At 34.9% G+C, this 13759-nt stretch overlaps 2 protein-coding genes across 2 annotated transcripts; both read right to left on the bottom strand.

The window, feature by feature from the left end:
• Window positions 1-1236: 1236 nt before the first annotated feature.
• On the bottom strand, window positions 1237-5105 carry LOC122581213 (protein IQ-DOMAIN 2-like). Its single transcript, XM_043753387.1, has 6 exons — window positions 4947-5105; window positions 4060-4162; window positions 3679-3966; window positions 2983-3204; window positions 2420-2539; window positions 1237-2107 (listed from the first exon to the last, which is right to left on the bottom strand). The coding sequence occupies exons 2-6, from the start codon at window positions 4132-4134 to the stop codon at window positions 1490-1492; spliced, it is 1323 nt and encodes a 440-aa protein (XP_043609322.1). The 5' UTR covers window positions 4135-4162; window positions 4947-5105; the 3' UTR covers window positions 1237-1489.
• A 2957-nt stretch (window positions 5106-8062) lies between these two features.
• LOC122582698 (beta-1,4-xylosyltransferase IRX9) lies at window positions 8063-12508 on the bottom strand. The gene is made up of 3 exons (XM_043755122.1): window positions 11762-12508; window positions 9011-9245; window positions 8063-8373 (listed from the first exon to the last, which is right to left on the bottom strand). Exons 1-3 carry the CDS (start codon window positions 12445-12447, stop codon window positions 8248-8250), a joined length of 1047 nt encoding a protein of 348 aa, XP_043611057.1. The 5' UTR covers window positions 12448-12508; the 3' UTR covers window positions 8063-8247.
• Between the last annotated feature and the right edge of the window lie 1251 nt (window positions 12509-13759).

Raw genomic sequence — 13759 nt, forward strand, 5'->3', positions numbered from 1 at the left:
ACACCACTAAATATTTTTTAAGTCGTTGTACTACACAACACCTTAAATATATACCAAGCAAATTTATGATATTGGTATCAGTTTGGTTCAGTGTCAGTATCAAATTTTAGCTTATTCTGCATATATGATAAACTCCCGGTCATAACTGGGATCATCATGATAAATACATACGTTTAGAAAAAATTCAAATGCTAAAACAATGCAATGACACATATGGTATAGCCGTATTGATAACACTCTTGATGCCTAGTTAATAATGTGGAAGGTCTTATACTAGTCAATAAAGTGTTAGGTCACATGTTTGCTGTCCTCCAAGATAGTCAGACTAACTCACAGGTATATCTTCTTTAGCATGATCTCGGCGGACAGGTATGGTATCTAAACACTTTAAACTTCCCGACTCTTACATCCTTGTGGCCGGAAGTCCTTATGGAAACAGTCTATCTACCTTAAGGTAGAGGCATTGACTGTATACAGCTTACCTCCCCCATACCCCGCACAAGGATTGGGTACTGTTGTTGTCGTCTTATATTAGAGAGCTAGTATGGGCCTAAAAAGATCTTTCACATTCCATGTAATAGTAGGGCGGGATTCACCACACTGAAATGGCCGATATTAAAAGGGATTAGTTCCCTCGAATGTAAGAAACTTTGAACGAATGTCTATAGTATGAAATAACTAAAGTTGTGTGTATTGTATGTAAACAACTTTGAAATAATGTTTATTGTATGTAAGAATTTCGTTTCAACCAATTACAATCTGACAAGTGGCACCTGTATATGGTTGTCACGTATGTTTTCATACATACAATAAACATTTTTTCAAGTTGCTTACATACAATACACATAACTTTAATTTTTTTCTTACTATAGACATTCGGTCAAAGATAGTTACAATCCAAGAAATTAATCCCATATTAAAACCATCAAATGTAAGAGTCGAATGCTATACCGAATTCCATTCAGTACTTGTGCCAGTTTGGTTTCAGTATTTTCGGAATTTCACTAGTCCCTAATCCTAATAACACCCCAAGACTTTCTTATTCTACATAGAATTATGATATTGCTAAGTTTTCTTAAGATTAGAATCAGATTAAGACATTTTGAACACGATTATAAGAGACCTACTATTTTTTCTATAACAAATTTTTAATTTGACACAACTTGAGAAGGTAACTTGAAAGAATCTGAACCTTTAGTCAGAAGCAAAATTTGTCAACATCAAAACAAATAGCAATTCTCAGTATAACAACAATCAAAACAATGAGTCTAATCATTCATTTAAATGTTTAATATTAACGCAGCAATTATAACACACACAAACACACCCTATATATTATTTTACTATGAAATAAATAAATGACTACCAAGTTAAAAACAATTTAAATTAACCCCTTTCCTAACAAACTTATCTTATTTTAGACCTATATCAAGTATGAACTACACCACTTCCTTTTTATCTCACCTTGTTAACATATAACCTGATATGCTCAAATCACCATGGAAATGCTGCTTTGTACCCTTGGTGGGCCCGAATGTCGCCTAGGTCTAGCTGGTGGTCCCGGAAACGAAAGTCGTTTCTTTGGCCCAAACTCCTTCTCCATGGTGGTCTGACAACCACCATTCTCAACCGGGCCTAATATACTTTGCCCCTTTGATTTGGCCTTGGCGGATTTTGTTTGTGCCATGTAACTAGGAACTGAAAGAGAGCTATCCATGCTCTCGTCATCCCTCACCGATGACCCTGCAATGCTGTGCCTTCTGTTCATCTCAGATTGTACGCTAAAAACACTTTTTGAGTCATCATCAAGGCCGGACCTAAAGGATCTCGGGTTAGGGCCACGTTTGAATTTCCGTGATGCTGCCGGAACACCTGCTGTTGACTTCGGAGTTGAAGGGGTGATGTTAAGTTGCCGACGGGCATAAGACTTTGATATTTCGATACCAGTGATGTTGATACCATTTTTAATGGATGCATGATCTTTCTCGCCTCGTGTATCAAGTGGCCTGCCTGCCATGTATCTCTCTAACCAGCTCCAGCCCCATTGTGGATTTGTTGGGTCCATGAAAAGCAAGTTTGTTGTTCTTGCCGATTTCTTCCATGGTTGCTGTTTTGAAAATACTTTCAAATTAGGATTGAAGACATGTATAACAAAGAATCAATTTCTTGGAGTTAATTATTCTTATATAAACTATGATTAGACAATTGTCATTAAAAACTATTATTAAGGGGTGTTTTAGTTGCACTTTTAAATAATTAGTTTGAGGATGCTACGAATGACTTTCTAAGCTGTTCAACACATTTTTAATGCTAACTTTATCAATTTGACTAGTTAGCAAATAAGTTTAATGCAAATCAACCCATTTTCAGGTAAGTGGGTTGAAACTCCCCATCCAAACACAAATGAGTAGTTGTGTACCTGATGAGAAAATGAATAAGCCATGGCTCGTTCTCGTCTCATAGTTGCTTCATACTTGCTAAGTAGCTTTGCTTCAATTTGTTCCTGTGACTGCAAACTATCATTCCATTCTTCTCCCATCTGTAATAATAGATGTATGTATTCCGTTAAGACAACTACAATGGTATATTAGCTAACATCATCTTACAAATTCCTCACAAACAAAGACTCCTTGGACACTAATAAAAATAGATTCTGTGAAAGCATGTTTTCATTTGCCTGATACTGAAGGCAGGCATAGTTGATATTTGGTAGTTGGTAAGGATGAGGTTTGACGCTACTTAAAATACGGCGGGAGATTCCAGCATTAAGGGTTGGAAAAATGGGGTGGATCAGGTGCAAATATCTAGAGGTTTGATTCAACATTATGGACGACCTCTACCTGTTTGACCATTTCTTTATAGCTTCATAATTATTTCACCTGGTGTAGATGAAGCATAACCTGAATTGACCCATTCACACGTAAATGGGTCTAAATGGTCACCTCCACTCGCATTTAATAAAGGAAATCATATAAAACAAACCTGCAAACTCTCAAGTTCTTTTGCTTGCTTCTGTAGAATTTGTCTTTGACGAGCCTGATTCTCCTCGGACATCCTGATCCTTCGAGAATTGATTTGGCACTGCACACGAGATAGATTTTGCATGCATTTGAGCGTGTTTTCTGTCTGCCGATTGGCAGCCGGTCCATCGACTAGTGTTTTCAATCTGACAAGCCCTCTCAAAGCCCGCAACGCCCTCCTTGCCTGAAAAAACGAAACCCCAAATCCATAGCATGAGTAAACCTTAAAGAACAAGTCAGGTAGGCATTGTATGTTTCAGGATCCATATACAACAAGAAGTACTTCTTGCAGTAAAGTGCATGAATGCTAGCGGAGTCAAATGATTGTTAGCTGGTTCTTTTAAACATCTAGATTAGTACAGTCCTACTATCTTATTGACAATCATGTCTTTGGGTCAGCCCAACTAGACCAGATAGTTAGATATGCATTAAAAAGTATAGGGTTTGACTTGAACTGCTGGCCAACCGTTTTGCCACTGCAAAGTAACCTTTCTGTACCAAAAATTGAGCTTGTACAACCTTAATCAAGCTTCATTTCTAACTAAAAAGAACTCTACTTAATAATTAAAAATCAGCTAGGGTTGATAACTGATAAGTTTAAGTACAAGCATTCAAAATATCTTTACAGCTGCCCAATTAAAAAACAATAAGAGCATACCAAGTACCCGCGAAAAGCTGTTTGAATCTTGATAGACGCTGTTTCCTCCTTTGATTTTCCAGAATGCTGAATCAACTCAGCAGGTTGAGAAACATCAGCAGTAGCCTGACTTGAGGTGGCAGCCACCTCAGCTGCAACCACATAAGAATGATTGTTTGGCACATTTTCCACTTCAATCGGTTTCACTTCCTCTGATGGTGGACGTGGAGGAGAATAACGAGATCTGTTTACAGATTCTGTAATGGGTACCGAAGGTTTTTCATCCCCGAGCCCTTTTTTCTTTAATTTCTGGAACCAAAGAATGAACTCACTGTAATTTATACATAAAGATACCTCAATAACGTAACATGTGACAAAATATACTTATAGCTTATATCAAACCTGGCTTTTCTTTTCCTTAGAGTTAGGACTTAAAGCCTTTTTAATGGATGAAAACCAGCCACCTTTCTTGCCCATTATAGTCTCATTCCCCAAGAAAAATTCTCTGAATCGTATCAAAAGAAAATTGTCACATAAAATTCTTCATTGCATGATACAATATGCACTTTGACAATTGACATGTTAAGTCAAACTTATCACTCATCAAGTCCAGATTTTGATATGAGAATTCAATTTATCATCATTATTAAGTTTCTCTCATGGATAGAATTATACGTTTCAATACGCTTGGCAGTTTTTTCTCGTAATGTGAAGAACCAGTACCAATTTTAAGTGAAAAAAGTGTAACCAGCCATTTGAATTCAAAAGTCAAACCATAGATACAATGTTTGAAACTTAATGAGAAATGCTGAAGTCTCAAATTATAACAGGATAACCGATCAATTATCGGTCCCGTACCGACCAATTTCACACGAGAAAAAGTAAATAGCGAAACACTATGGTTAAATGGACATGGAGCCAGGATTTGATCTCAGGACTCTGCTTATATATTACCATAGTAGTAACCTCAAATAAATTTCATAAAACAGCTAAAAAAATCTTCAAATTTCAAGAAAAATTGTCTGGATCAAAGGCATTATATTATACATTTATACTAAAACATGACAAAAACTATATACTAAGAAAACTAAATCCACATTATATGATTCAAGAAAACACCAAGATCCAATCAATTAAGCAAAACCCAGATGTAAATTAACACCAAAAGCAACAAATTCATCAAAATTAAACAACTTTCATACAAAATATAGCTAATTTCATTCATTCATACATAAAAAGCTGACAACTTCAAAATTTCAAGAAAATTAGAAAGAAAAAAGAAAACTTGCCTTTGATTTAAGATCTTTCTAATGCTTGTAATTTGCACTTTTTGATCACATTATACTCATGATTATAAGCTCTAATAATAATAATATTAAGTGATAAAAATCAGATCTTGATAAGCCCAAAGATTTAAAATTTATGAGATTCGAGAGTTATGGGAGCTGGGTTTTGCTTTGATTGACTAAGGGGTGTGCATGTGGGTCCATTAAATACTTTTGTTAAATTTTTTAATGGTTTATTTATTGTTATTTTATTTCACTGAAATTTATTAGTTTTATCTTTTTGGGAATAAAAAAGTAAAGCATGTGTCTTTTTACTTGCTACAGTTTAATGTTGGTTATTATCTGTACTTCACTTGTATGTGAAGATTTCTGTTATTGTACTTCTTTTAAGGCAAATGGTCCAAAAGAGAAAAGTTGGAAGTAGTTTAGAATGAAATTTTTTATGTAAACAAATCAAATGGATTAATAATATAAATAAATAAATAAAAAGTTATAGAATAAAAAAATATACTTGCATCATAACTTTTACCAGGTAATCACTTTTAGTTTTACTAGCATTGTACCCGCGCGATGCGGCGGTGGTCGTAACGACGACGGTGTGGTGGTGAAGGCGAGTGTTGGTGGTGGATGCGACGTTGAGTACCGTACATAATTCATGTAAAAGTAATTGATTTAAAAGGTTAATGTAGATATTTTAGAAAAATAAAGGATTAATAGTGTAATTTAATTATTATTGTTAAGAGAATAGTGTATGTGAAAATATTTTAAAGGGTTATAGCCTTGTAAGTGAAAATATTACATAGGAGGGCATTTTAGATATTTCCCTTCATATAACTTTCAACATGGATTAATTTTTTTTAATATAGAATATAGATAGCATTAGAAATTTCATAAGAAATAACGTCCTTAAAAATATTTATACCAAGAAAAGTGTTACCACTAAAAACCATATTATTTTGATGTTTCCATAACATCTACCACTATATAAAGCGAATGACCATCTTTTGTAGTTCTTTATCCTTTCATTCCTTTGACTATCATAAGAATATTTAAGGTAATCAAGTATTTTGTTTGGAGGTATACATGATCATTTGCTTAATCAACAGCCAAACTACAAACTTTTTGTAAATTATTACGATATGATATAAATGTATGTTAACGCGACTGAATTTACAACCAACAAGTTATCAGGTGATATATTAATGTCACTAGATTTATAGTCACTCACGAGGTGTACATGATCTGTTAACCTTTTTTCTTGTGAGTCAATCCATAAAATAAAAATATAAGATACAATTCTGTTAATTTTATTTGATACGCTAAAAAAGTACCCGTACGTTGCAGCTGTGATGGAGGTGATGGCGGGGTGGTGATGTAATGGCGGTAGCGGCGGTAGAGTGATGGAGTGATCTAACTAACGGGCTCCGCCCTTAGCCGTATGGGTTTCGCCCTCCAATTTTTTAATTCGTCGAAAGTATATCGAATGACCTTTCTAACGAAAGAACATAAAATTTTAAGAACATTCATATAATTTATATAACTTATTGATGTATGGTTTTTGAGATAAAAGATTTTGAATAACTTAGAGTAATAAAATGATTTATAAAGAAAAAAAATGAATGGTTAAGATTTGAGGAGGGAGAGAGAGAGGGTATTATAGTTATTTTAGATAAATATAGAATAAATAGGATATGCAATATCGAAGGACATCCCTAATGAAAGAGCATTAAATTTTAAAAACACCCCATCTTACAATTGTTTAGTTTTCTTCTTTAAGATATGCAAATATATTTTTCACGAAATCCACACATCTTACAAATTAATTAAAGTTAATTTACACCATAGAATTTGAATCCTCGACTTATAACTTATAACTTTTTTTTAAAAAGGACAACAACGGATAAATGACACCCTCCACACAGATATGTCCATGCCGGTTTGACTGAACACCTTAAAGGGTTTGTTCCCTATGGATTACATGGGTATAATGTTACTAACGCTCCTTCTCAGAGTCGGCCCAACTATATTTGATACCCAAGCATATGCTTTGGGCCACCAATCTTCAAAGGCTCCCAAATATAATAGGAGTTGATGTTTATATATTTAAAAAAAAAATCAAGAAGCTATTTGGTAAAAAAAAAACTCATTTAGAAAAAAATCTGTATTTTCTATTCTTAAATACTCCATGCTATTATGTTGTCATCGTCTTCTTCTGATATCTAATTAATTTTTAATTTTATTTTTATTTATGTTAACTAATTTGTGCATCTAAACTTTTTGATTTATTTATATTTAAATTTCATCTGTGAATATGTGATTTTGTAAATTAGTAAACTTCTAACTTTTTAACTTTCTTTATTAATTGTCAATGTATCATAAATATGAATGTGGTAATTTGAAAAGAATTAAAAAGTTAAAAAGAAAAGCCTAGCAACATCAGCAGGTAAAAGCAGGTATGTTTTTTTCCGTTTACTTTACTTTGTATATTAAGAAACTAGACCCCCAAAATTAATCTCGTTTAAAGCCGTCAAAAAGCTTGAGCCGACACTGCACCATCTATAAGTTGATGGTCTATCACACACGATAGAAAATATAATGATCGAGCGTCCAATTTTTTAAGTGAGAATGAATATGAATTTAATTGCATCTTTCATGAAAGGGGGCAAGGGGCTCGAAGCGTATTTATACAAGTCTTGCTTCATTTGCTTATTTCTTGTGTACTTTCCAACTTGTTCAAAAACTCTATTTAATTACAGGAATATCTGAATAGTTATTTCAAAAAAGTATGAAAATATTTGTATTAATATAAAAAAGTAATTTACATAAAATTAGAAGGCAAACGGGCAACAAGCTGCGCCGCTAACCCTTTTTGTATCGCAAACCCTAAGCGTTTAAAAACTACATTCGTAGACTTTGGCATTGCAATGTTACTGTGCATAAACCGTTGAACCCTGTCAAGTAACTCAATGGACTCATGAGCGAGTAAACCGAAAGTATCAAAAGCAAATGGCATAAACATGTGTTGGTGGATGATCAAGATACTTAATACTAATAAATGAAATTCACGTACATACAAGTACATGTATATGCATATAGTAGCATTAAAATGTTCACTCTTCTTGTTTAAGCGGTCGAATTTTCTTATTATTTGGCTTGATAATGAGATACAAAATTTATAGTCAAAAGTATCTCTACAGTTATTAGCTAATAACAAAAACAAGTATTATCGAATCAACTAAACCTAATTGTATATTATCATAATGAACAGTGAATTATTATACATTTTGGTTTTTCTCCTTCCTAATTAAGCTTTAATTACTCTTGGAATGTGAAGATTCCAAAGCATAATCTTCGAGCAACCATCTTGTGGGATTCCCTTCAATTTCGTTTCCTCTTCAAGGACTTCTTCTTTCACAAACTTTATAGAATTCTGCAAATTTTACAAAATATATGTAGAACATGTAAATCGATATAAAGAAAAATATACCATCAAGTTCGGCAACATTTTACATACTTTGGGCTACATGGACACATTCTTTGTTGTTGTGTTATATGCAAATTATCGATTATCACCTATATTCATGTATGGTATATTAGTAGCTCATGATAAATGATTATCATAACTTGTGACTTAGAGACTTTTAAGATTTGGGTCATGATCTAAATTTTAGTGTGACCAAAATGTTTCTAGAACTGAAGACAAGGATTTTTAATTATAGGTTATACCAGGAATTAAAATTGGGTATATTGAAAAACAATGACGTTAAGCTTAATATTACTGGTGAAAAAACATAAATAAACAAAACACATGTCTTGAATATTATGATTAAAGCTTGTAACCAACACATGTATCATAAAAATCATATTCATTTGAGAATTTTTGAGATATTAATTTTATGTTGATAGCCATGGTAAATCTTTGTGTTTCACTTCAAAATATTTTCTTGTTTGTAGTTTATACTACTCACATAACAATTATCATAACCGAAAGTCATCCATTATTCACTACTAGCTGTAATGGATGTTTCAAATATTTCTTAACAGGGGGTAAAATGTAAATATCATACCTGAGAGGTGTGCTGGGCAGATGTAAGCCGGCCCCATCTTTCTGGGTCCCACAGGATCGAGCTGTTAAATCCAACGGTGGAGATATGAAAGGGTGATCTGGTGGCATCATCCGCTGAATTGTTCAAACTTTTCAAATGCCACCCTATAACTTCTGATGAGTCACAAACGGGTCCTTCAACTCTCACCCTTTGTCTATTTGCTGATAAAAATGCCATCGGCCATGTACCAAACACCCTACATCCCAAATGTAATTATCATTATCAATTGATTATATTCGTGCTCGAGTAATTTACTAACAATAAACAAACCAAGAAAAGTCGATTGGTAAAATTGTGTTTTTAACCATTATATGAATGTTAACGTTTTAGTTATAGTAATTTTAATTTTAAAAATTTTTTGTTCTGTCACGAAAAAATTTCTTGTAAAAGCTTATTTGAATGAGATTTTTAGTTGAACATTGTTGGTTTTGACTTAGGTTGGATGGAGTGGGCAGGGCACCGGACCGGTACCGGGCCGGTACCGGTTGGCACACCGCGCGGACCCCCCGGTACCGGTTGGGTGGGGAGGAACTTGGGCACAGCGGTGCCGGTCTACGTGCCGATCAAAATGACCGTTAGAAAAAAAAAAAAAGGGTGTGGCCCACTTCCAACGTCTCTCTCTCTCTTTCTCCTCTCTTTCTCTTTTCTTCTTCTTTCATTTTTTTCTTCTTCTTCTTTCTGTGCGCACGCCATCTCCATTTCTTCTTCTTAATTTTTTTTTTCAATCTAAATCATCAATTTAAACCATCAAAAATGAATAGGGGGAAGAAACAAAAAGAACCTAATTTCTCAAATCTTCTGAAAAAACGCAGAAACCCACCACCGCCAAACAATCGCGATGTTATGCCACCTCCTTCGCAAAGAAACACGGCCGAAAATGTGTATACGCCACAACCCGTTGATGATTTCTTGAGTGGAATGGAGCCATTGTTTTTCGAATCCGTACAACAAATTAATATCGGGTTTATGAATTTCGCAAATGAAAATCAAGCCGGGTTTTCGGGTTTCGCGGGTGGTTCATCATCACGCTTCGCGAGTGAAAATCAACAGGTTCAAGAAGAAGAAGAAGAAGAGGTCGAGGAGGAAGAAGAGGAAGCAATACCCGAGACCCAAGTCTCGGTTAAAGGTAAAAGAGAGTGTCGAAATTGGGGGAAGGATGAAGAAACGTGTTTGGCAAAAGCTTGGTTAAACATTTCCGAGGATCCATACGTCGGAAACGCCCAAACGGCGGGTTCGTTTTGGAAGAAGGTGAAGTTTCAGATGGACTCACACTTGAAACGTGATTCGGGACGTACCCCGGAAATGTGTCGGTCGAAATGGAAGGATTTGAAGCATAAGGTGTCGGGTTTTTGTGGTATCTACAATGTGAAGAAAAGTAAGATGTCGAGTGGCCAAAGTGACGAGGATGTGTTTAAGGCGGTCGTGGCATTGTATATGTGGAAATACAATAACAAGTTCGGGTTTCCGCATGTAGAGGCGTGGCAGGTTTTGAGTAGAGGACCGAAATGGTCGGAGGTTCTTACTTTGGAGGGGATTTGTGAGGAGTCGGGTAGCAAAAGGGCAAGAACGGAAGGGTCTGTCCATGTACGTTCATCGGGGGAGGCATCGGTCCATATTGACTTGAATGAGGACCAGTTGGAGCAAGAAGAGGAGGGAGGGAATGACATGGATGATGCACCAGTACATCCTACTAGACCCGTGCCACCCCGCCGTAAAGCTAAGGGTAAGCAGGCTGCTCCTTCCGCCTCTACTACATCTGAGGAGTTCTTGAAGATGGTCGCGGAGTTGAAATGCGACAATGAGGATAAAAAACGAGCTCGGGAGGAGAAGATGCAGATGCAGAAGGCGATGATGGATAGCTATATGGCGGCAGAGGAGGCTAGGAAGAAACGGGAGGAGGAGATGACACGGATGGTCCAGAGTCATCAGCGACAGAATGATATGGACTTCGTGATCAGGCCACACGATCACCTCAGCGGGCCGATGTTGGAGATGGTTTTGGCGCAGAAACGCGCCCTTTGTGAGCAGTACGGATGGCCGGCGCCTTAGTTGTATGTTTATGTTGATTAAGTTTTATGTTTTACTTGTTTTCGTATGTTTGAATAAGATTATGTGTTTTATTTGTGTTTTTAAGTTGTATTAGTTTTAGTTTATTAAATAAAATGTTTTAGTTTTAAAAATAAATAGAAATGAAATTAAATAGAAAAGGGTGAGGAGGGGAGGGGAGAGGTGGTGAAGTGCTCCTAGGTTTCGGGGAGGGGAGGGGAGGAGAAGAAAAATCAGGGAGGGGAGAGGAGGAGTGGGGAAGCCCTCCCCCCACCCTTATAGATAACAAATTGGACAACTATGTTGGGGCAAACTGTTTTAACCGTACTATCTACATTTTTAAGACACGTTTAAAATGGTCAAGTGATCATCTAGTTTGGTACTCGTATTAATCCTTCTTTAATATATATAATGATAATGATATGTATATACTCCTACAAATTAAGTTATTTTAAATAGCCATTAGGAGTATATACATTTTTTTAGCCATGTGTAGTAGAATGTTTTATCAAAATTCATCAAAATATTGGCCCATTTTTACCCTGTATGTTACTAGCAGGCTAGCAGCCTTTCTTTCTTTGCATGTAGACACCAATTTTAGAATTATATATAATGACTTGCAGATTGAAGTCAACAATGAAAAAACCGTAACAGAAATTAACTTACTCGATGGCCCTGATCTCGTCGAAGAAGCTTAGATCATAAACATTATACAACGAGGCAAAGTGAACGATACCACTTAACCTATGATACTCAATATGCTTAAGTGCGACGTTTCTTTGATGGTCCATTTCAACTTCCACATCCGTAAAATTCTCCTTGAACACCAAATGCCTATACATAACATTAGTTTTACGCAAAATATCAGATACTTCTGTTGACTCGGTTTGTGATTCCACAACGACCCATAAAAGTGGAGGAGGTACTAATGCCAGAGTATTCGCCATTTTTCTCAAAAGTACTCCTCTTAGCTCATCTTTATCGCTCGTTGGAGTAACAATAATCACAAGCCTATTAGGCGTCAAATGGACATTTTCACTAATTTCGCTCTTTTCTTCTACTATTGGGTCAATATCGACCCTTTGTTGTGTTTTTATTGATAAAGATTCATCTAACATGTTTCTATCAAAATTTTTGTGCTCCAAACGTTGGTCAGAGATTTCCCTCCTCTGAGGCGGGGAAATCTCTGGCGAAACATTTGATGAAATAACTTGATTAGTAGTAGTAGCAAAAGAAGACTTGTTTGTTGGTGCAAAGCCAGTAAAGAACCCCATGATGAAACATAACACAAAATGGACTGTAGCTTTTTTCCATAGTTGAACTTTTTTCTTTGGTCTTTCTGATGTACCCATGCCCGTAAAACCCCGAAAAAGACAAGGGTAAAGATGGGTTTTTACCTGGGAATTTGAAGGTTATAGGGTGGATTGAGGATGATAATAATTTGGAAATAAGAAAAATTTATATGTTCCTCCTAGAGTTGATGTGGGTATACAAGTCATTTTGATAGAAATGAGTTAGATGTAGCCGGTTGTATCATGATAGGTACAGGTGAACTCCAATACTCGAGAGTTAGTTGTTCGAATGTCCTCTCACTTTATTTAAAAAAACTAAAAGATTTGTGAATCATAAAATTAGAAGTTGACTACTATTATATATTGCTTAATTATAATTTTATTAAGTTTAATGAATGCGGATGGACAATTTAGTTAATTTTAAGCGGAAGATGAGGCATCGCTTGACAAGGTCATCCCTTGAAATAGAAGAAAGAACTTTGTACCAAATAGTTGTTGAGATTTATAAATCATCACCTAAAGTTGGTGTGAAATTTAAGTATTGCCCAAAATAAACTCATACTCGTAATAGTTAATTTTTATAAAGATTAACTACTTTTTTTTAATGGCAAAGATTAACTACTTAGGTCGCGTTTGATTCATAGATTCTGATGGAATTTAATGGAATTAGAATTGAATTTCATTTCTTGGTATGTTTGATTTCTCAATAATGAAGGAATATCATTCCATTGGAATGTCAACATTCTCTCATTTGATGGAATCTCACTTAAATCATAAAAAAATGAAAAACATTCTGTCAAATTCAATTTCATCAGATTCCAATTTCTTCAACAGATTCCATTCCATCCAAAAACATTATGTAAACCAAACGCGCCCTTAGATAATGATTTAGATCGTTTAGTCATAAACAAATGAAAGGAATCTATGCATACAAATTTCATATAATTTCTATCATATACATAACTCTACACTTTCAATGAACTTGATCAGTTATATTTATTACTCTTTTCGTTTTAAAAATGTCAGCCTGGCCAACACACAAGTTTTCTTTACCCATTTATTAGTTTTTGTAATTATAATACGGAGTATTAGTCAGGAATACTAACGCGATACCTGCGTAATAATAAAAATTTATGTAAAAGTAATTGATGTAAAAAGTTAATAAAAATATTTTAAAAGATAAAAAATTGATATATAATGTAATTTAATCATTAACGTTAAGGTGGTAATATCGGTAAAAATATTTTAAGGGGTGCCAGTTGAAATATTACAAAACTTTTCTAACACTTTTAAAAAAATTTATACATCCAACACATAATGTAGACTCTTCCCAATTATTACATTGTTGGTTGCAGAAGTTTGTAAGAATGTA

The sequence above is a fragment of the Erigeron canadensis genome, chromosome 9 (assembly GCF_010389155.1).
Source record: "Erigeron canadensis isolate Cc75 chromosome 9, C_canadensis_v1, whole genome shotgun sequence".
In the NCBI taxonomy this organism is placed as follows: Eukaryota; Viridiplantae; Streptophyta; class Magnoliopsida; order Asterales; family Asteraceae; genus Erigeron; species Erigeron canadensis.